This window comes from Lytechinus variegatus, chromosome 18 (genome assembly GCF_018143015.1).
Source record: "Lytechinus variegatus isolate NC3 chromosome 18, Lvar_3.0, whole genome shotgun sequence".
NCBI lineage: Eukaryota > Metazoa > Echinodermata > Echinoidea > Temnopleuroida > Toxopneustidae > Lytechinus > Lytechinus variegatus.
Window position 1 is genome coordinate 10,333,497 of NC_054757.1, and position 22,597 is coordinate 10,356,093.

Consider the following 22,597-nt stretch of genomic DNA (forward strand, 5'->3'; position numbering starts at 1 on the left):
CCCAGGTCGGTGCTCTGTAACCATACGTGGCACACACTATTGGGCCGGTCCTGTGTGGAATAGGGGTTATTTCCGGATTTCTTCAGGTGAGTTCTATGTTTTTATCTGGATTTGTGGTAAATTTCTGCATGAGATATGTATTCCCCATGTATGAAAATAAATTTTGTGGTGAATTGATGTCTAGAATGTATGTTAAAAGGGATGTGAAACGTGACTATGAAATGTAACATCTTGTTCGCACGTCTGGAGCCGGTTCGTTTTGCACGCAATTGCTATGGGGGCAGCGCCCGGTGAATCGCCCTCGTTATCCGATGAAGATTCCTCTGCATGCTGGCGAGGCACTGCTGCTGGAGCTGGCTGGCTCAACTCTGCTCTGGCTCTGACTTGTCTTGAATATGTCATGTGTTCTGTCTGCCTATTGGTTTTTGACTGGCCTTATTTCCAGTAAAAAATGAAGAAATACTTTGACAGTAACAAGTACTTCGTTTGTCATTGATTTGGCAATTATTTAATCACACAGACACACACAGTTTAGCAGAAATTTAATTTTTAGCCAAATTCATCAGTTGAAATTTTCAACTCGCACTCACACACCTGCACACTAAAAAACACCGACAACGAAATGGCAATGCATGCCAAACTTAAAGGTCAAGTCCACCCCAAAAAATATTGATTTGTATCAATAGAAAAAAAATCAAACAAGAATAACATAACACTAACCAGTAGAGGCGCACGGCCAATATTGGAGACTGTCTCCAATGTGGGAGATTATCTCCAATATCAGAGACTTTTGTGAAGAATTTGGGTATCCAATTTCAGAGACAGTCTCCAGTTTTGGAGACCAATTTCCTTTGTTTACATTTGCGGCAAAAGGATTACCTTGGCGGCAAATAAAAATGTGATAAGCAGATTCCTCATGAAAAATTACCCCTTTTCACCGTCTACTTTAAAAATTCACCGTCTACTTTTGTTTTGATAAGGATTTTTGTTGTCAATCACACACAAAACAAATGGGCTTCTGACCTCAGTGAGACAAAATTTTGGGTGGAAAAAATCATGCTTTTGTTGGTGTTGTTTCTTTTGTCCTTTTGCAAAGCAAGTCTCCAATGTGGGAGATTGTCTCCCCTATTGGAGAGAGTCTCCCATATTGGCCGTGCGCCTCTACTGCTAACAGTCAATGAATATCAAAATCGGGTGTAAAAGCTACAGTACTGAAATAAAAAAATTACGACATTTAAAGTTTCGCTTATTTTTCACAAAAATAGTTGGATGGTGGTCCCCAAGTCTAAGCACCTAACGAGTTGAGTTATGATTTAACATAAATATCTCTTTATTTCACAAAATCTTTCAGTTAACAATGTTCCGTACATCGTTATGATATGAGTTAGTGTGCCAAATATCTCATAAAAATTTGAAATAGGTCTTTATGATTTCTTAAGAAAAAACCTCGGGCAGTCATTTTCAGATTGAACAAAAAAAGGGTGCCCCATGTCTGGTCCAGACACTCATTCTCTTTGCACATGATGCTGGGATTTTGATGAGAAAGGCTGCTTTTTGAGGCCGTCACAAGAAATGCTCAAAATTCATTATATTTCCACCATTTTGAATCAGATTTTTTTATGAATATCTGTTTGTGTATTGCATGTGTAAAGTTGTGTTTGTTGCATATCTTCTTTTACTAGAGTCGCGCAGATACGCCTGTGCGCAGACAAGGGGGACTGCGCAGACTTGGGGGAACTTGCCATTAATTGCCATATGCACAACTCAGTGACATGCAAATGAGAGAGTCGATGATGTCTATCTCTCACTATTCCTTTTGTATTTTATTGTTTGAATTATACATTATTTCAATTTTTAGAGATTTGACAATTAGGACCAACTTGACTGAACCATAAAATTTTGAAATAAAATGTTTCATCTTTCATATATATTAATAAAATACAAAAGAAATAGTGAGTGGATGACGCCATCAGTTCCCACATATGCATACTGACCAGGATGTGCATATAACTGTTTTGTGAAATAAAGCGAAACTTTGAAATGTCATAACTTTCTTTGATATTTTACATTAAATTTTTATCAAATTTTCAGTGTTGTGCTTGTTGGATTTTTCTCTTATTAAAAATAACTTTTTGTTGGGGTGGACTTGTCCTTTAAGTCTCCAACTTCAAGTTTCAGTGGGCTCCAACTTCCAAGTTCGACTGTCAATTCATTTCACAAGTCAGCACAGTCTGAGTCATGACAATATCACCAACACCAACACACAATCAGCATGACCAGATCACACCCAAAATCACACATAGTCACAGGCTTTACATTAGGGCTTTATTTTTAGGTCCTAGATTCTATTGAATTTTGAAATAGGCATAGCCATAGATCATCTATGGCCTTATGTTTTTTTCTCCATTTTTTAATCTAGGCTCGGGCAGCCCTAGTTAGAACTTTTCCAAAAGTTGTAATGTAATTAGAGAAATATTTTGGCACTAATGCAGTTCTGTTCCAGCCGACTTCTAGCAATTTTGCCCCATCATTAAGTGTTCGCAAATGTCAGAGCAAGTCTCTTAAAGGAGAATGAAACCATTGGAACAAGATAGCTTGTGTGAAAACAGGAAAATCAAAGAAACAGATCAACAAAAGTGTGAGAAAAATCAGACAAATAATGAGAAAGTTATGAGCATTTGAATATCGCGATCACTATTGCTATGGAGATAGCAAATTGGCAATGCGACAAAGATGTGTGATGTCACTTGTGAACAACTCTCCCCATTACTTAAGTATATATTTCACTTGAATTGCCTCTTTCATCACATCTATCCATAGATTATGTGTTCTTTCTACATGAGGGCATGCAATACATATTTTGTAAGAATACATCATGGATAAAGAGTTTGTATCATCATAAGAAAAAGCAAAAAGAGACATTTTGAGGGTATTTTATAGTCCACCAAAGGGAAAGTTGTTCATCAGTGACATCACACATCCTTGTTGCATTGTCAATGGGAGGATCTCCATAGCATTAGTGATTGCAATATTCAAATGCTCATAACTTTCTCACTATTTGTCTGATTTTTCTCAAACTTTCTTTATTCTTATCCTTTGATTTTCTGTTTCTGCACAAGCCTATTTGTTCCAAAGGTTTCATTCCCCTTTAATCACAAGGTCAATGGAATGGCTGTATTTTGGCTTGTTCTCAAGATCATTGTGGAATTCTCATTCAGACATTCACAAGCCACACCAAGCACCTGGGGGGGGGGTCAGAAGATGACACAGATCTAATGATTTTTTTCAGACTTGGAGCATTACACAGGGGTGTGAAAGTTCAGCTACTATTCTTAAATGTCAGCTAGATTTTTTTAATTTCCAGCTTATCTACAGACTTCAGTCTTTTGTGCACATTGTTTGTACTAAAGCAAAGAAGCTTTTGCAATTTTAGCTATTTTCTATGTAGTTACTCACACACTTTGATTCGGCCTGTTAATCTCTAAATATGGGTTTGGACCACTGAATTTTATCAATTTTATTTGTTGATTGATGAAATTGAGTGATTTAGAAATTTGTACAGTTCGTAATTTGACCTACAGTAAAAACATTGTACATTATAAAATTATGGTACTTCTGATTCCCACACATGTTAGAATGTGTCTTGTCCTTTTTGTCTCTCAGGTGAAAATAAACTGTATATAGTATAGATTTTGTTGGTTCTGAAGTCAAGCAATCCTGTCCTGAGGATGAGTTACATGAACCAACCACCTGGGGGTGGATATCAGCAACCTGGATACAACTCTTATGCTCCTCCCCAGGGTCAGGCTCCGCCCAATGCTTATGGAAGCTATAGTAACCAACCTAGCCAACAGGGAGGTCCACCTGCAGGAGGTCCGCCTCCCCCTGGGCCTGGGAAACCGCCTGCAGGAGGTGCATATGGTGATAACAGGCCACCGCAGAACTCATATGGAGGCTCATCCATGAATGGACCATCGTCGGGGCCTCCGCCATCAGGTCCTAGTGGTAACCAGTTCGGGGCTCCTAGACCGATGGGTGGGTACCCTTTACAAGGGCAGCGGCCAGCTGGACCCGGGCAAGGACTACCTGGACAGGGACCACCAGGACAAGGACAACGCGCTCCTCCTCCAATGGGAGGACAACCACCTCAGGGGCAACCCCAACAAAATCTCCCGGGGAGTTATCAGCAAACCAGGTGAGTTTTGTAGGCGATTCTTGGACAGTGAAGAATGCTGGAAAGTAGATTTGCAAGTCTGTCCTGACATTTCATGGGAAGTAGATTACAATTTGAGAACAGCAAATTCTTTGAAGACCAATGGAAATCACTGTGATATACACATACATGTACCTGCATATTTTATGCTTTGCCAATTATGTGGAACCATTGAATTGAATCACATGAATATGATGACTTCACCATATGATGTAAGAGTAATAAACATACTACTACTACTAGCAACTGCATAATGTAAACTTAATTTTTTAATCGGTTTATTGGGAACACCTATAGACTGATAAACGTCATGAAAGTTGATATTCAACAACTTTTAAATTGCACAGCAATCTTGCGTCAGATGCTTCTGATTGAAGATTTTTTTTTTTAAGTTACCATACTTTGGATTAAACAAAACAAAACCAATTTCCATTTGTCTATTGACTGAATAAATTTGTTCATGTGTATGTTACTCGATTTGAGGTTGTAGTGCATGTAATGTAACATTTGTGTGTTTATACTTGAACCCTCAGACCACCAGTGTCCAGCTCACAATCTGGTTTTTACCAACCTGGTGCCCCACCCCCGCCAGGCGGAGCTCAACCTATGAAGCAAGTTACCAATCAGATGTCAGCTATGAATGTATCTGGTGGTCCACCCCGCCCAGGCTATAATATGGTAAGACGAGCTGTGTGTGGAGACCATCGTGATTATTTCTGTAAATCGGGTCTCAACAGCTTTGCTCCAAATGGGACCCGTTCCATTGATGAAAAATTTTAAACTGGTTTAGATCGATTTCTCCAGAAATATTCACATGATATTAAGTCTCATTATACCTTAAACAATTTTTGAAAGATGATTTGCAAGCTGGTTATCACAATTTTCTTGCTTGAATTTAGCAGCCTCTAATAGTACCAAGTACCATACCATCCCATTCTGCGCAGGCCACCATATTTGTGTTCAGCCCCTTGTCTTTAGATTGTGCCAAGCCATAGCTTTGATGATTTGATGTGTAACCAATGTCTTTGTCTTATACTTTTTTCAATCTAATTTTGCTGCAGGGAGGTCCTGTAGGAGGTCCACCACCACCTACATCAGGGGGATATGGGGCACCACCTCCGCCAACCTCAGGGGGTTATGGGGCACCACCACCTTCCAGCCAAGCACCTCCTTCAGGGTACCAAGGCCAGCCCCCAACAAGTTACGCTCCAGGACCTTCAACTAATAACTACTCCAGTGCACCCCCTCCATCATCAAGTTACGCAGGTGCTCCTCCAACAAATACAAACTATGGTCAACCAAGCACAGGGGGACCGCCCCTTCTGAGTAGCTATGCAGGAGCACCACCCCCTACCTCGATGGGGCAAGGACCAGCTTATGGTGCGGGTGCCCCGCCCCCAATGGGGTCAAGCATGACTCCGCCCGCCACCCCACCGGGGACCGGTCAAGTAGGTCCGCAAGGAATGGGATACCAAACTGGAGGTCCACCTCCCCCAGGAGGAATGGGGATGCCGCCACAGGGTGGCGTAGGGGGGTATGGACACCCCCCTGGTCCAGGTGGAATGCAACCTCAACCACAGGCGCAACAGCCAGCTCCAAAGAGACTCGATCCTGATCAGATGCCAAGTGCAGTAAGTTTATTGATACCAAAGGTTTTCATTGTTTAACATTTGGGTTCAATAAAGGCGTAGAAAAACATACATTTTCTCTTGAAGACTCAAATTTCAAACCTATTTGTGATATCTTTAGTGATTATTATTTTTAAAAATGGATTTTCATCCTGTGTCCATGATGGTTGCTGGACGCATTGTGTTTTCAGGTTGTCAATTTTTATTTTCAACAAATCTTTTAATTTTATGAATAAGATTCAGAATGATTAAATAAACCTATGACATTGTATGAGAAAGTACTCTTTTAGATTTATAATATGTTTGGATTTTTTTCATGTCTAAAAGATCCAAATTGCGAATGGACATGTTTATAAATTATTTTATTGATGACTAGTAATATTCACAATGATTTCATGCAATTAATTTCTAATTAAAAACAAAGCTAAATTACAGTAGTTGCAGTAAAACACTGATTTCTTGAGAAAGTCTGTAAAACCAAGGTTAAGTATTACTATATCATCGTCGATCTAGATCTAGTACAGTTTAACTGCACTTTGTGAAATCATAAAAATCTAAGCTGAAAAACAATCACACTGAAGATCGCCAACACAGATAGGCACATGTGGGACAGTGTATATTATATTGCTGGAATAAAGACCTGACGAAAGTGCCCGAATCTGCGCTTATTTTGCTTATTTCTCAGCAATTACACAATTGCTTCCAGAATCCTTTGGCACATATTTTTTATTCATATAAACAGACACTTGGGTGGTCATTATATTAGATTCTGTAAAAAGTAATTTTGAGATTATTACCACAACTGGAATTTATCTTTAATTACCTAACATTTACATAATGTTTATTGGCCATAGTAATAATGATCAGTTTTATTTTCCATAAAACATGATGTATAACTTCTTTACATTCCTATTCATTTGTAGATTCAAGTAATAGATGATGACAGGAAAAGTAGAGGAGGTCAGCAATTTATCACAAACCTTAGAGGACAGGTCCCACCCCTTGTTACAACAGACTTCCAGGTTGTAGATCAAGGTAAGGCCTACTGCCTTCATGCGATATTCTGAAGTCCATTTTAACTCAGACCCTGGTCCAACTCTGTGCTAGAATCACGAGAAGCCTGAAATATAATTTTCTTTTACATTATAACGTTTCTCGTGTTCACTGCAGTCTTTTCTCATTTTTAATGGTGAAGACAATCGTCTTCTTTATCATTCCCAGACAGTTATGAATGCTTTGGGTTTTGAATGAGCTGATGAATTGAATCTTTGATGTTAGAGAATATAGTGTCAAAATTGGCTTTCCATAGTTAACCCACATCTTTAGACCAAATTTTAAATGAAACAGAGTTCAGAATACAGAAAACTGTCTCTTTGAGAAAGCTCCTCCCCAAAAAAGAGCATTTAGCATAAAGTGCATTATTGCGGTGATTAAACTTGTGCCATTATCATAGACACATGTCAAACAGTACTTAAATTGTAATTTTCGAGGGTAAGGTCACTTTAGAACACATTTCTATATTACAGCACAGATGGAAAGTCATAAAGCGCAAATAAAATGTCTAAGCCCTTTGAGAGGGGCATTGTAGCCAATCAGTAGGGGATAAAAGGCCAGGGGCCCGTAACACAAAGCTTAGCAATGATCGTAGAACATTTTTCTACGGTTGATTCTATAGACTACAATGTACAGTCAATCGTAAAAGTCACCTGTAAATTAATTGCAAACCTTTGTTTTAGGGGGCCCAGGGGATTGGGTTGATCCAAGCCATGAGATTATCATATTTCAGATTTAGCTAATTAAAGAGCCCATACCTTGTACATGTTCCTACATGTATCATCGTCGCTAAACCAAAGCTCTTGATTTAGTCTGATTTAGCCTGCCTATTTCTTCCTTAATTATGGTAGATTAATTATCAGGGTTTAATTTCCATTTAATAATGCCAAAGTACGATGAGAGCGCTGTACAAGTGGACATTCTCTCACCATTATGATTTCTAACAATTTTCATTGATGTGCCCTTGTTTTTTTTCCAGGAAATGCCAGTCCTAGAATTATCCGTAGTACCATGTATAGCATTCCATGTACTCAAGACCTTGTCAAACAGTCACAGATTCCTATTGGAGTTGTCATATCACCGTTTGCAGAGATGATAAACAATGAGGTGAGAAATACATACATTATATCAAAACTTTGGCTTCCTTGTAATTATTATTCACTCAAATATGTTTTGGAAATTTGCATATTTCAAAATATTTTCTCTTCTGTTGTGTTTCCCGGGAACGCATGTGAAGTTTACTTCCTTATAAAAATGTTGTTAACCTCACATTGATATTTGCACTTATTTAACCTGTCTATTGTGTTGTTTATGAAAATTTTTACAAATATTTTTGTCTTGTTACACCTTTTTTCTATTTCAAATACCCAAGATAGACAGAAAGTAGAAAGATAAAATAAATTATTTTTTGACCAAAATTATTGTTATAGTTTATTCATTCTGGAAAGAAGGCTTTGTTTTGAACCTTTTTTCTATTCAGTTTTAAAGAAACTGTATATAGATTGAAGTGTCTTTTGATTCTTTTACTTATTCGAAGGTGTCAAGCTTATTCCCCTCATTCATGTGGTCTATTGATAAGTACAATTTTTTCCGCATATTTACATTTCCATTGATCAATACAATGTTGTTGCCTTATTTGATTGTATTTATAGAATCAGCCTCCTATAGTAGACCATGGTCCTAATGGTCCCGTAAGGTGTAATCGATGCAAGGCCTACATGTGTTCTTTCATGACTTTTGTGGAGGGAGGCAGGCGGTTCCAATGTGCCTTCTGTGGTGGTCTTACAGAAGGTGAGTAGAGTCCCATTTTGGGGAGCGTTTTATGTAAGGACTTGTCAGACATGTTATCCGACAAATCCTGTTTAATTCGACAGTTACTATAGTAACAGTGCCTCTCGGTCAATCAGAATAAAGTTGTGTTGACAAACTCATTTCATGATAGTGATTTCTTGATGTTGTTTGTTCATATATTATAATTATTTCATAATCATGTCATGCTCAGTGATATTGGTAATGCAACTTTGGACAGGTTATTTTGCACCCCGTCTCTTCCACAGAATTCAGTTAATTTGCAGGAAAGCAGGCAATAGACCAGTTCGTAGTTACTTCATGGGCAATTTTGGTCAAATGACCTTTCATTTCTTTCATCATGATAAGCAGATTTCAAAGCAAGATATTACGTAAGCTTGCCTTACATAGCAGGATGAAGAAATTGAATTGACCAGGTGACTAGAATAGCACACCAATGAACACTTAAGCCTATCTAGGCCGGGGTATTTTGAGAGTTCCTATGGCCGGGGGGGGCCTCCCAGGCCCCCCCCTAAGATCTCGGCCGTCGACCGCGTGATCGCGCCGAAAATTGGCACGCGGGTTGCCTGGGACATAATCTACAAGATTGTATAGTAATTTATTTCATGCGAATCGCTATTAAGTGATTATGCGTAATTAGTATGCGAAATCATACTTTTTCCTCTAACTCCCTAAATAAAGCTCCAAATGTACTAATTTTTGGTATAGAAACTCTTTGTGGTGTCCTTAGCAAGTGTACATGAAAAAAATTGTGATATCAAATGATTTTCTTATGTATTTTATTGTTTTTTGTAATTTCTTATGTATTTCTTTGTTTTTTTGACCTTTTGTTTTTCATTGTTTTTTCAATGAAATTTGTTGAGGAATCTTCTGTGATCATAAAAATCATAAAATGAATACATTTTGACTAGCAAAACTAAAAATAATCATACATTTATGAATTTTGGTTGAAAACACAATTTGCATTGACTTTGTACACGAAATCACGTTTTTGAGCCATTTTCGGTCTGACATGCACTTACACAATGTTGCGTAATTTCGGAACCACGTACCCGGGTGACGCAAAATTGGTCTCAAAAGTTGCGCAAGACTTGAAAGTAAAAAGTCAGCGAGCGGCGCGGTCAAAAAATTTCGCGCGGCGAAAATATCGCGCGATTCGTTGAGGGGGGGCCTCCGAGGCCCCCCCCTGGCCTAGATAGGGTTAATGAAGGTATTTGTTGCATTCCTACTTGAATGCATATCTTAGCATGTTTCCAAATGTAAAACTGTGAAATACCAGTCGTTCGTGGAAGCATGTTGTTTTTTGTCGATGTAAATGAAAACGACAATCCAAAGAATATATGAATAATCTAGACATCAAAGTTGGTGCTTATCTCATTAGATTTTAAAGCACCATGTCACAAATGACCTTCTTCTGATCATGCGTAGAATCTATTGATCATGCGCAGAAAGGAACTACGAACTGGCTTATTCTTTGATATTCCAGTTTCAGTGACCTCACATTTATCAAACTAAAACTAATTTCATTATGAATGGCGTGTCTGGATGTAATATAATACTGAATTAGATTTTAGCGCATTAATGGCTATATCCTTTGAGCATTTGTATTCATGTTCTTTGTTTCTTCTTGCACAGTTCCGCCTGAATTCTTCCAGCCTTTGGATCACATGGGGAAGAGAGTTGATATGTATGAAAGGCCTGAGCTATCATTAGGAACCTATGAATTCTTAGCTACAACTGATTATTGTAAAGTAAGTGTTGCCAGATATTTCATGCACAAACTTTATTTCTGTGTGAATTCAAACTTTAGCGGAGTTTTCATTACTTAAACCAGCATCGCTATTTCCATTCTATCTGGCTACTGTTACATATGGCAGAATAAAAATGTTTAGATGTATAAGGAGGGGGGGGTAGACATCAAACCTGTAATATTTCAAACCATTTTTCTGTACATTACGTGAAACCCCCGTTTGGATAAAGACCGCAGTTCAGATTGCAAACTGCGGTGTTATACCCCATTTTTCGTTTGGATCTCCCAAATATCATTTCCAAGCCCTTATCACCCGCGCTTGGCCAGGTAATCCAGGGGTAATCCCCGCTGTCTCAATTTCACCTCCATAGGCCAGTATATGAACGTTGAGCATAGGACCAAATGATAAACAACAGCTGTGCTATTACGTAAGACTTCTCTGCCTGTAGTAGGACCTTCGGAATGAAATTATTGTATTCGATATTTAATCACGTTTTCAAAGGCATATTGTATTCAGTAATCCAATGTTAGTCCATTTTCAATTTCGAACGAAGAAAATCGACCTCGAAATAAGGAAAGTAAGCGAATAAAAATGACGGCATGTTTTGCAGAAACCGAGCTCAGCGCTGCGCATGCATCCCATCGTGTGTGGCCCCCTGCTGTGACTGTATATGCCGGGCTCTTGTGTTATCTTCGGACCGACGTCAAGAAACAGGTGTTTTGATACTTAAATTGCTTGCTTGGGGCATGTTAGGGTTTGTCGTACTTGGAGAAGAGAATTGATGAGAAGGGAAACCGGGGTATAGTGATCTCAAATGGAAGTTTTTCGTCATGACACATTAAGATAAGTTATAAAAATGCTAAGACTTCTATTATTTGTCTTGTGTGCTAATTGACATCTAATCCACATTATATTAAACTTTTGTGATATTTTTTGCCCTTGTAGATCTAGAGTTTCTATTCTCATGGATAGATTTATTATATAATTATAATATCTGTCAACTATCCTGTTGAAATAAGACTGCACACAATTAAAAATTAACAAATTTTCATTTCAGACGATAATTGCTATATTGACATCTTGTCTATTTTTTTCTCTGCAGAACAACACACAGCCAAACCCACCAGCTTACATCTTCATGATAGATGTAACATACCAGAGTATGAAGACTGGTATGGTTAACCTACTTTGTCAAAGACTCAAGACACTCTTGGATGATCTACCAAAGTAAGAAATGATCTCAGTCTTTGAACTCAGGCTAATTCACAATAGTGAATTCATAATGAATTCAAATGGATTTGGGAGGAAGTGATTGACTATAGAAATTTGTAGATTACATAATAGGTGATGTGCGTGTCAATTTTTTGTCGCTAACATACAGTCGATGTGAGGATTCCATCCCTGCCATTTGTCTGTTAATTGGGTCCAAATATCACAGCTCTGTTAATTAAATATACTTATGACAGTCAGTTAATTAAATATATTTAATAAAAACAATATTGATATTTTCAAACGTGGTAGCAGCATTCATGATAAAGATTTGTATTATTCATACTTTCACATTGTATTTTCAGAGAGCATGGAGCAAAGGAGTCCAACATCAGGGTGGGTTTTGTGACATATGACACCACGCTTCACTTCTATAATGTGAACAGCGCCCTCGCTCAGCCTCAGATGCTGGTTGTGTCCGATATCAACGATGTTTTCATGCCTTTACTAGATGGGTTCTTAGTTCGGCTTTCAGAATCAAGGGCTTGTATTGAAAGGTAGTCTAACCCATTGAATTATTTCTTTTCATTGAATTTTGACAAGTTTTGTTGTCGGTAGTCTGAACGTAAACATTGTTTTCTTTATGAAAGATTTGCAACTTGTGTAATATCCGCAAAGCAGTGGAATTTCAGAAATATTTGTTGTTCTTGGAACTTCTGGAAGTAAAAATGAAAGAATTGAATGTGACAAAGAATATGCTTGTTGATGAAGACAGCCATTTTGTGGACTAGAGTTCCAGTCTACTGGACGCCTATTTCAGTCATAGAACACAACTCCTTCATATTTCTCATAAATATCTAAATATTTAAGAATACTACATGCACTTATGTTTTATCATCTTTTCTGGCATATTTTGTAATTTTGCAGCCTTTTAGATCAGATCCCAGAAATGTTTGCAGAGACGAGAGAGACCGAGTCCATGTTGGGACCAGTTGTACAAGCTGGTTTAGAGGCTCTCAAGGTGAGGAGCTCTTTTGTTTTTACTCATTTATACCCTCCCATTGATGTAATTTCTTTTTTGGACAGGTAGGATGTTTCAGATGTGCATTCTTTCCTACTTGTCAAAAGTAACGTTTTCTTGATTTGTCTGTGATATTACGTCATATTACAGGCAATCCTTCCAACTTTTATTGTTAAACTCACATCTCTCTACATCCGCTATATCTGTCTTTGCTTCAGTCCCCTATCCCTCCATTATCAGGGATGTCTAATTGCCTGCTTTGTTTTGTATTTTCCTTTATATATCCCTTTGATTCCTTCTTCCCAATTTCAATATATTTTTGTCTTTCGACATCGGCCCTCTCTGAAAATTCAAAGGAATTCTGTGATGGGCTAGTTACCTGTCACAGCACTAGAGCTCTATTTGTAAGCATTTTGAATTGGTCACAAATCTACAATGACTGTTTGTAATACTACTTGTGTTTCTTGTAGGCTGCTGATACGTCAGGCAAGCTCTTATTATTCCATTCATCGCTTGCAATCCTGGAAGCCCCAGGAAAGCTCAAGAACAGAGATGACAGAAAACTCTTGGGGACAGACAAAGAAAAGGTGAGGAAAACATTCTCTCTTTGGACATTTTAACCTTCTTGATGTCATGCTTGTACCAAGACATTTTAAAATTAGATTCAATGATTCAGATATATATGATACCCATAGATTCAAACTTCTACAAGTTACACATTTATTAGGGCTAGTTTGGCATGTAAAGAAAGGGAAATATTCTGATTTGTTAATGTGCCTCATAATAGGAGATATCATAGTTTAATGTTGAAAGCAGCAGGATCTCAATCTGGTGGCTCGCATTGTTTGCAAGTGCCCTTTGGTAAAGTGCAAAAATATACACGAAACCCTTCACATGTGGCCTAAAGTATTTGCAAAAATATGCTTTAATCAGACTGTGGACACCCAAAATCTAAAGGCAAGTCAAATCGACCCCATTCCCTTCACCACTTCCTTAGTAAAAACTTGAAAAATGACTGGTTAGTATAAGGTTTACCATATCCCCAAGAAAGAGTGAAAAGTCATAAATTATCAGGGGTGGTATTCTGGAACTCTGTCATAACTTTTGTCATAAATTTTGTCATTTCTCTCCGAGATGTGACACCGCTATGATTGTCACAAATCGGTATTCTGAACATTGTCTTTTCCCTGTCATATCTCTCAAAGTTCCCACCCATCTTTTCGGAAGCAAACCAATCAAAATCATTGTTAGTTCCCAGTTGGAGCCCTTCTAGCCAATAGGAAAGCCCTGTGGCAGGTAGGGCGTATCCCCAAAACAGTTGCTGGCATCGCGCAACTACGCGTATATTGATGCGCTTAATTACAAAGAGAGACAGGGAGCTGTGAAGAATTTTAGAGGAGAAGTAGAAAAGTAAGGAAAACAGAAAAAAAGGAGGAATAAATATGTAGGGCCTAACTAATTGTAGCATAAAAAATAATTTTGAAAATTGTCATGGAAGATGAGTGAAACTAATACCACAATCTAATCTAAATAATATAATTATTTGCTTGACATTCAGTCGGCAGGGTATCGGGATATTTGGTACTAAAAGATATGACAAAATTTATGACTGCTACCCCCTGTCATAACTTTTGTCATATCTTTTGCTTGTATAAAAGGATTACGCGCATTTAAAGCCGCGTATTTTTGCTGCGCGCTAAAGAGAAGAGACAAAATTTATGACAATTTTTGTGACAAAAGTTATGACATCCACCAGAATACCGATTTTGTCATATCTCTGAGATAAGATAAAATATGGAGAAAAGACAATGTTCAGAATACCGCCCCTGATTACTGTAATGCTTCATTTATCCCTTCTCGGTTTCTGACTTAAACCATTTAACGATGCATTTGTGTTGGTTAATATAAATCTAATGTACTAGTAATATATCTAATCTGAAGGGAAGTCTTCTCTTTTTGTAATGGTTTCAGTTCTTGGCTCTAAGGCACGTCTCAAAACACTCTTCTTTCTATTATATTGTGTGCTTTAGAATCAAATATTTCTAGATAAATGTTTCGATATACATGCCTGTTATTTTTATTTATTAATATTTTCAGTTTATCCTTTTCTTTCCAGACCGTGTTGACACCACAGATCAACTTCTACACCAAGCTAGGTCAGGACTGTGTGACAAATGGCTGTAGTGTAGATACCTTCCTCTTCCCAAACTCCTACGTAGATGTAGCAACGGTTGGTCAGGTCTCTACGCTCACTGGAGGACAGTGCTACAAGTACAGCTACTTTCAGGTATGTTGAAGTCTGCTGTGAAAGGATGGTTTTGTTATTACCATTATTTATTATTTGGCAGGTTTGGCGAGTGCCAGTGTGCTTCATCTGAAGAAACCGAGCTTTCTCTGCATTTACTTTTACGCACGACAGAGCAAGTACATTATTTGTTGTATAAAATAGCAACATAGAAACAAATTCTTAAAAAGTTACAGTACAGTTTTGTTGGACTTTTACCGCACTGGTCTGCTTGAGCGTGCAATGTAAATTTTCTTTGCACACCTTTTGCACTGCAGTGCAATGCACAAAAAAAGTTGGATGTCATGTGACACGTATTGGCCAATCGCGATGCTTGAAATAATACACCTATGTATGACTGTTTTTAACTACCTCCCATTGCCTGATATATAGCCCAATTTGTCTATTTTACTCATTTTTTTCTGTTGCTTCAAACTGCAGGTTTATTTAAGGTGGCAATAATTATTTCGTTATTTTCAGTTCAGCAAGTGGAATAAATTATTCTTGTAAACTAAATCTTGAAGAATTTCCATCAGACATTGTGCAGGCATATCTTGTACTCAACTATACACCATCTATAAACCTGGAACAGAATTGTGTAAACAATTTTGTCCAAGATTTGAATGATCGTAGTGTTTCAACTGTTTCCTCATGATTGCAAGTTAGTTATGATTATCAAACGCTTTATTTTTTCATCTTTAATCAGGAAGTCTTACTCTCGTAAACTTGATTATAAATTGTCAATCTTTGTTCATTCCTAATTATTAGGCTGCCAATGATGGGGAGCGTTTTATCTCTGACCTCACCCGGAACCTTACCCGCGAGACAGGCTTTGATGCAGTCCTCAGGGTCCGTACCAGCACTGGCATCAGACCAACAGACTTCTATGGTAACTTCCACATGTCAAACACGACAGACGTGGAGCTCGCATCGATAGATTGTGACAAGGCGGTTACCGTGGAGATCAAGCATGATGATAAACTACAAGAAGATGTAGGAGCATTTATCCAGGTCAGTCTGCTTTTGGATACTCTCCCTTTTCCCTGCTCTTCCCAAATAAGATAATAGTGCATTCGTACCCACCTAAATCATTGAAAATATTTGGTATTATCTGATAGGGAATTCTACCCAGATCAGAAAATACCAGGTATTTTGCCATCGCAAAAGCAAAGTACTTGTATTTTCCCCAAAAGAAAATATCTGCAATTTAGTAGGCACTTTTCAAACTTCGAAGAACTTTTGTAATGTAAACATTGTTTAATGAAAAAGTGGACATTATATTGTCATATTGTATTTTACACGTTGTTAGTGATGATAGAATATCCAAACATGTTATATCACACAGCCTCACTTGTTAGCTCACTTGTGAATTTAGCATCACTTGTTTCATTTCATGTTCATCTTATTACCTTTTCTGTAGACTGCTGTGTTATATACCAGTGTTAGTGGTCAGAGACGACTACGTGTCATCAATCTCTCCCTCAACTGCTGCTCTCAGATGGCTGATATGTACCGCAACTGTGAGACGGATACCATTATCAATTTCCTTGCCAAATATGGTAAGATAAATTTGCAATTTTAAAGATAAATTTGCAATTTAAAGGAAAATTAACCCTTGAAACCAGTTAGGAATAGTATAAAAAGAGCAGATAAATGAGTGGGAAAAGGTAAATAAATAATAAGAAAGACATTGGCAATTGCAAATTGAAATCACTATTGCTTTGGCGATCCTCAAATTGACAATGTGCTACTGTGATTTCTACTGTAATTATGAGACTAACATTATCATCAACTTTGCCAAATACTGAAAGATGCATCAGAGTCTGCATTAGTCAACCCTTTGTAAGTCCTATAAGTCTATGCATTTTTCAGACCAATTGGATGTTTCATGAAGCTGTCTGTAAAATTGTGCATGACTTTATGCATGACTGGAACATACATGTTCTTAGGTACGAACTCAGCTACATCGGGATAGATCATTTACCACAAGAAAGGTCATGCATAAAGTCAGTCATAACTTACAAACAATTTTATAGAACACCCACCAGACTTATTCTAAAATTTTACTCAATCATTGGAATCCTGTTTACATGAACTGAGTTGCTATTTTGGGTAATACTCTAAGAATGTCTTGTTATTGGGTTTTAGTTAAAATGACCTATCTCTGCACATGCTCATATTGTGTCCAAAAACTGATTTATTAAAACTTTTGGTCATGCTGGGTCTTGGCCGAAGTCCACATCATGTTGACATTGTTGCCCTCTTCTGTTGACCTACAAAGAACTGACTATTTATGTTATTTGTAATGTGTTCTACAGCTATCCGAGGTGTACTGAACTCTAATCCCAAAGCCATCAGGGATAGCGTCATCAATAGATGTGCCAACATCCTAGCATGCTACAGAAAGAATTGTGCTACACCCTCATCTCATGGACAGGTTTGTTATTATCCTTATCCTCAGTAAGGCAAAGAAAAAAAGAGTTTGTTTTCCATAACCCATATGACCCTCGTTAAACCTACCCAACTTTAATATAATTTTTTTTTTAATTCAAATTTGACCAACCTAGAAATGTGCCAAACGACCCTAATTTTTTTATTCATTTTTTTATTGTATTCAAATAAATATAACCCCCCCCCCAAAAAAAAAAAAAAAAATGTGCTGACACACCCTAATTTTCATTATCTTTTAGATAACAAAACCCCTTTATTTTTTAATGAAAACCTTTGTTTTTTATGAAAATATGATTATCCCCCAATATGCTGACAGACCCTAATTTTCATCATTTTGTAGATTAAATGGCACGGCAGAAACATCCATTTCCGCAGAAGACCCTCTGACCAACGCTTAATATCAATTTTACCTGAATCGTGCATGACTCAATGATATCCAAGAAATACTCGCTTCACAAATTAGAGATTATATCAAAAGATTCTTCTTGCAGTGATATTCATATTTCAATTGACGTCATATGAGATTAAAACATAATCTTGTCATCTCAACATGGAGATAAACAGCTATCTAATGAATTTATGATGACCAAAACTCAAAAGAATCAAATATTTGTTGTCTGTTACCTTCTTACGTCATATATTTTGCTTTCTGTACAGCTCATCTTACCAGAGTGTATGAAAGTACTCCCTCTATATGTGAACTGTGTGATGAAGAGTGATGCATTCTCTGGAACCACAGACATCACTACTGACGATAGAAGCTGGTTGATGCAGACCGTTCTGTCCATGGATGTAGTCTCAACTCATGCATACTTCTACCCTAGACTCATCCCAGTTGTAAGTAACCAACTTGTTTTCATTTCATCCATGATTATCAATCAGTTGTAAGTTAAACTATTTTCATTTCATCTATAATATCATTCATTTTATTCAGTATTTCATTAAACTTGTTTTCAGGATTATTACATTCGACATCTTGTTCTTCCCAATTTAAAATGGGAATCCAACCCAAACAAAACTTGTTCTTAGAGGAAAAAGAAAAATCAAACAAGTGGATTGTTGAAAAATTGAACAATATCTTACAAACAATAAGAAAGTTATGAATTCTTAAAAGTTGTAAATATTGGTAATTCACTATACCCATGGAGACTTCAATTTGGCTGCATCTGTGATGCCATAGTGATGTAAGGCAAGGACTACTCTTCTATGTACTCCAATACATAATATGGCTAAAATGTCAATTTTTCAAAAAGTATTATTTCATACTCTATTTTTCTTTCAAGAGGACATAAAAAAACAAACTACCTGGACTATATTTAGATTACTACCCTAGGGGAATGGGTACTGAGGAGAAAACCACAAATCCCTGATAATCAAATACATGGCCTATGGGAAAGTTGTCCTTGCCTCTTGTCATAATTTACTGACCCAGGTGCCAATTTGAAATTTACAGTCTTAGGGATCTCAAATTTGAAACAGCCATAACTTTCTTATTGCTTGTCCGATTTCTTTCAAATTTTCACCATAGTTTTATTTAATTTTCTCCTTTCTAACACGACATTTTATGAACAAGGCTGGATTCCTCACCCAATGACCCTCGAATCATCTAGCTTGATACAAGGACACCAAGTCCCTTGGCTAATGATAAATGTTTGGGAGGCTTTGTTAGCGCTGAATGGTGTTTGTAACTTATGTGTGACTGGTGATCTATTCTTTAGCAAAATGGGAAGGTGGAGTTCAATTTCCTATAAACGTCATAAGATTTTAACAAATAAACAAATTATTTGCTGTTTTCTTGTTAACAACAAGAATTCAAATGAACCAAGGTTAAATTTTATTTGATCTGTTTAGAAACGGTGTATCAGCAAAGAAATGATCACCAGTGGTTTGTACAATTATGCATAACATGCAAAAGCTTGATAATATAGGGTGTACCACTAAGCCTGAATTCGTTATTTTTATTTGAATATGCTTTTAATTTAGAAAGAAGAAGAAAATATCACGGTAGATGTCTTAAAATACCACATTTGTTGCCATTTCAATGTTTCTTCCTTCATCTCTCCGTCCAGCATGACATTGATGTGAACAGCGAAGACATCCCCAGCGCGGTCCGATGCTCCATTGAAAGATTCCAAGACCAAGGCGTTTACCTCCTTGAAAACGGTCTCATGCTCTTCATGTGGATTGGATTACATGTGAACAATGACTGGGTTCAGAACGTGTTTGGTGTAACCTCCCCCGCCCAGATCAACATCGAATCACATCAGCTGCTTGAGAGAGATAACCAAACGTCCAGGCGGCTGAGGAATATGATCGATGTGCTCCGCTCGGAAAGACCGAGATACATGAAGGTAAATTGATATCTTTATTAGTAATTTGAACCATTTATATAATTTGTAAATTTGCATATAAAAAAATTAAAAAATTGAAGTGTTCATATGATCACAACCAGAGGGGGGGGGATTAGGCATGAGGAAAGAGGAAAAAGGCGTTATGTAATTTTATTTTGACAAACAGAATAAAATACTGTTCAAAAAGACTTACAATGACTGTATCAGCATGCTTGTCAAGACTAGGTACAAGCAGTGATCATGATCTCAAACCTTGGTCATTCGTTCATGATAATTCTATTGATTTGGCTCAATTGAGAAAATGTGGTGAAAGACTAATAAGGGATGAGCTGATGCCAATGTGACAAGTTTCCTCAAAAGTGTATGAATCCTTCTTGAAGGAAGGTCATGATTTAAAATTGTGCTATTATATTGTTGACCCGTTGTGAAATTTCATTTCACATTCAGTCCTTAAAGTGTTGCGTATCCAGGACCATAAATTTCAATGTCTGGTTCCCCTGTCACAATCCATGCCAAGAAAATAGTACTTTTCAATGAAATATATTCTAATGTACTTGCAGTTTTTCATTGTCAAGTGTATCTTAAATTGACATACATATACAGTTCTGTTTAGAAATGAAAATTAATCTTCAAATTTTGACCTCTTTCAGCTGACCCTTGTGAGACAGAGGGACACCCTAGAGCCATGGTTCAAGCATTTCTTGATGGAAGACAAGGGATCCAACGCCTCGGCATCCTACGTAGACTTCCTGGTCCATATGCACAGAGAGATCCGTAGTATCCTGAGCTGAGACCTGTGATGATGATCATCTTTCAATGATATCCTGAGATAAACATTAGCATAGTCTAGATCTTAAGTGTGAGGTCCTAGGTCTCTGTGATGCCTATGTGTTTAACCCGCTGCCTACTGGAATGGATGACCTCTGCACAGAGCTTTGGGTAATGACAGAAGTCGGGAGTCAAAGGGTTACTAGCCACCAATATGGACCTAAACTTGGTGTTCGGACTGAGCAACGAAATGATTATCATCATAGTCTGGTCGAATTTGAGACGAGAAATTGCCATTTGAATATCCTTACTGGAACTTGGATTTGGTTGCTTTTCAAGCGATAACAATAAAATGATACTGGTAGTGCAGTTTAGATCGAGCATGAAATAATTTTAAAGCTGTCAAGGGCGGTTGTTTTTGTAGAGTTATAATCATATAACCATGAGAATTGGCCACAACTTGATGTTCAGAGGAGCCCATATCTTGGACGTGGAACTTGGGAATGGATCGCACATCCTTCAAACTTGATACTCCTCAGGGAGTGGAGCAGGTGGGTTAATCAGTCTAAAGCTTGAATCGACTGATCGGGTTCATGTGATTATGATTAATCATATTTTAAAGGTTACAACAGAAGTATCGATATCATTTCATACATTATTGTCACTGTTACACTGCTCGGCAATGCATAAAGTATGTTCATTCGACTCCCTGATATTTGGGACCTTAGTGAAATGGTTTATCTCTGTTTTCGAGTTCATATGAAAAGCTGCAATGCTCTCAAATTATCGTGGCTTGAATAGTTCATATATTGAAGTGAAAAATGGGTTTTCGGATACACAAACTGATTAACGTTATTGAATTGCCCTGCCTAGGAGTGAAAATAGACTGCCTAATTAAGTATAAAGTGCTTAGTCATTATTAAAGAATGAAACTGATGCTTATTCTATTGTTTTGGTATTGAGATGGTATGTCCCCTAGCTTTGTTTTCAATCATGTTTCCTACCAAGCAGTTTGGTTTTATGTTTGCAGACATCTTAAAGTTTAATCTTAATATGATGTGATAGGCATGCTGTGGTTTAGCTTGTACCCTAGTTTCCAAAGCTAACCATCAATATGTCAACTTATTACACTCCTTGTTTCCCCCTTATTCGTTCATATTTTGGTTCAATTTTTTTGTATTGTGTTTTCTGTCTGTGTGTGTTCCAAATTATTTTAAATATGTCATTATTGTGGTGTTAACATTCCAAATTTGAAGTCTTTGCAAGGTGCGTGGATGGAAATGACTCCATTCTTCTGTCATGAAATAAAAGTATACCGGTATATAAGAACTCTGTCAAGAATGTGAAAATCACACGCAACAGTGGTGCTAGAAAGTTGGTGATCCCACAACAAAATGCACTCCTTTATGCCGAATGTTGAATGTAGACAACAACACTACAATGTTTGGTGAGACCAGAGAAACAAACTTTATTTAAATGTAATATTTTATCACCCAACTTCAATTAAAGGGGAATCCAACCCAAATAAATACTTGTTTTATAAGGAAAAGAAAAATCAGACAAGTTGATAGGTGAAAGTTTAAACAATATTGGACAAACAACAAGAAAGTTATGAATTTTTAAAAGATGTAAATATTGGTAATCACTATACCCATGGAGACTTCAAATTGGCCGCATATGGGATGTCATAGTGATGTAAGGCAAGGACTACTCTTCCATGTACTCCAATACATATTATGGCTGAAATGTCATTTTCCCCAAAAGTTTTATTTCAAATTATATTTTTCTTTCATGAGGACATACAACAATATACTACCTGGGTTATATTTAGATCACAGCCCCAGGGGAGAAAACCACAAATCCATGAAAATAAAGTACATGGCCTATGGGAAAGTTGTCCTTGCCCCTTGTCATAATTTACTTACTCAGTTGCCAATTTGAAATCTACATAGTATTAGTGATCTCAATTTTAAAGCGTCTATAACTTTCTTGTTGCTGGTCCGATTTCTTTCAAACTTTCACCATTCTGTTTAATTTAATTTTCTCCTTCCAAGCACAA

General features: G+C 37.3%; 1 protein-coding gene across 1 annotated transcript; it reads left to right on the forward strand.

Moving 5' to 3' along the window:
* On the forward strand, positions 1-21,600 carry LOC121405582 (protein transport protein Sec24C-like). Its single transcript, XM_041596508.1, has 19 exons — positions 1-86; positions 3,664-4,195; positions 4,747-4,891; positions 5,275-5,844; positions 6,765-6,876; positions 7,874-8,001; positions 8,547-8,685; positions 10,339-10,454; positions 11,557-11,681; positions 12,029-12,220; positions 12,591-12,684; positions 13,155-13,271; positions 14,801-14,971; positions 15,737-15,979; positions 16,389-16,527; positions 17,287-17,405; positions 18,077-18,256; positions 19,489-19,770; positions 20,421-21,600. Exons 2-19 carry the CDS (start codon positions 3,729-3,731, stop codon positions 20,559-20,561), a joined length of 3,480 nt encoding a protein of 1,159 aa, XP_041452442.1. The 5' UTR covers positions 1-86; positions 3,664-3,728; the 3' UTR covers positions 20,562-21,600.
* Positions 21,601-22,597: the final 997 nt, after the last annotated feature.

What these genes read in the sequence shown, in the direction of transcription:
- LOC121405582 (XM_041596508.1), top strand. Translation starts at nt 3,729, where the DNA reads ATGAGTTACATGAACCAACCACCTGGGGGTGGATATCAGCAACCTGGA. An exon ending in CAGAGATGATAAACAATGAG is followed by an intron (nt 8,002 to 8,546) that starts GTGAGAAATACA and finishes TTGTATTTATAG; the next exon opens with AATCAGCCTCCTATAGTAGA. An exon ending in CTGTGGTGGTCTTACAGAAG is followed by an intron (nt 8,686 to 10,338) that starts GTGAGTAGAGTC and finishes CTTCTTGCACAG; the next exon opens with TTCCGCCTGAATTCTTCCAG.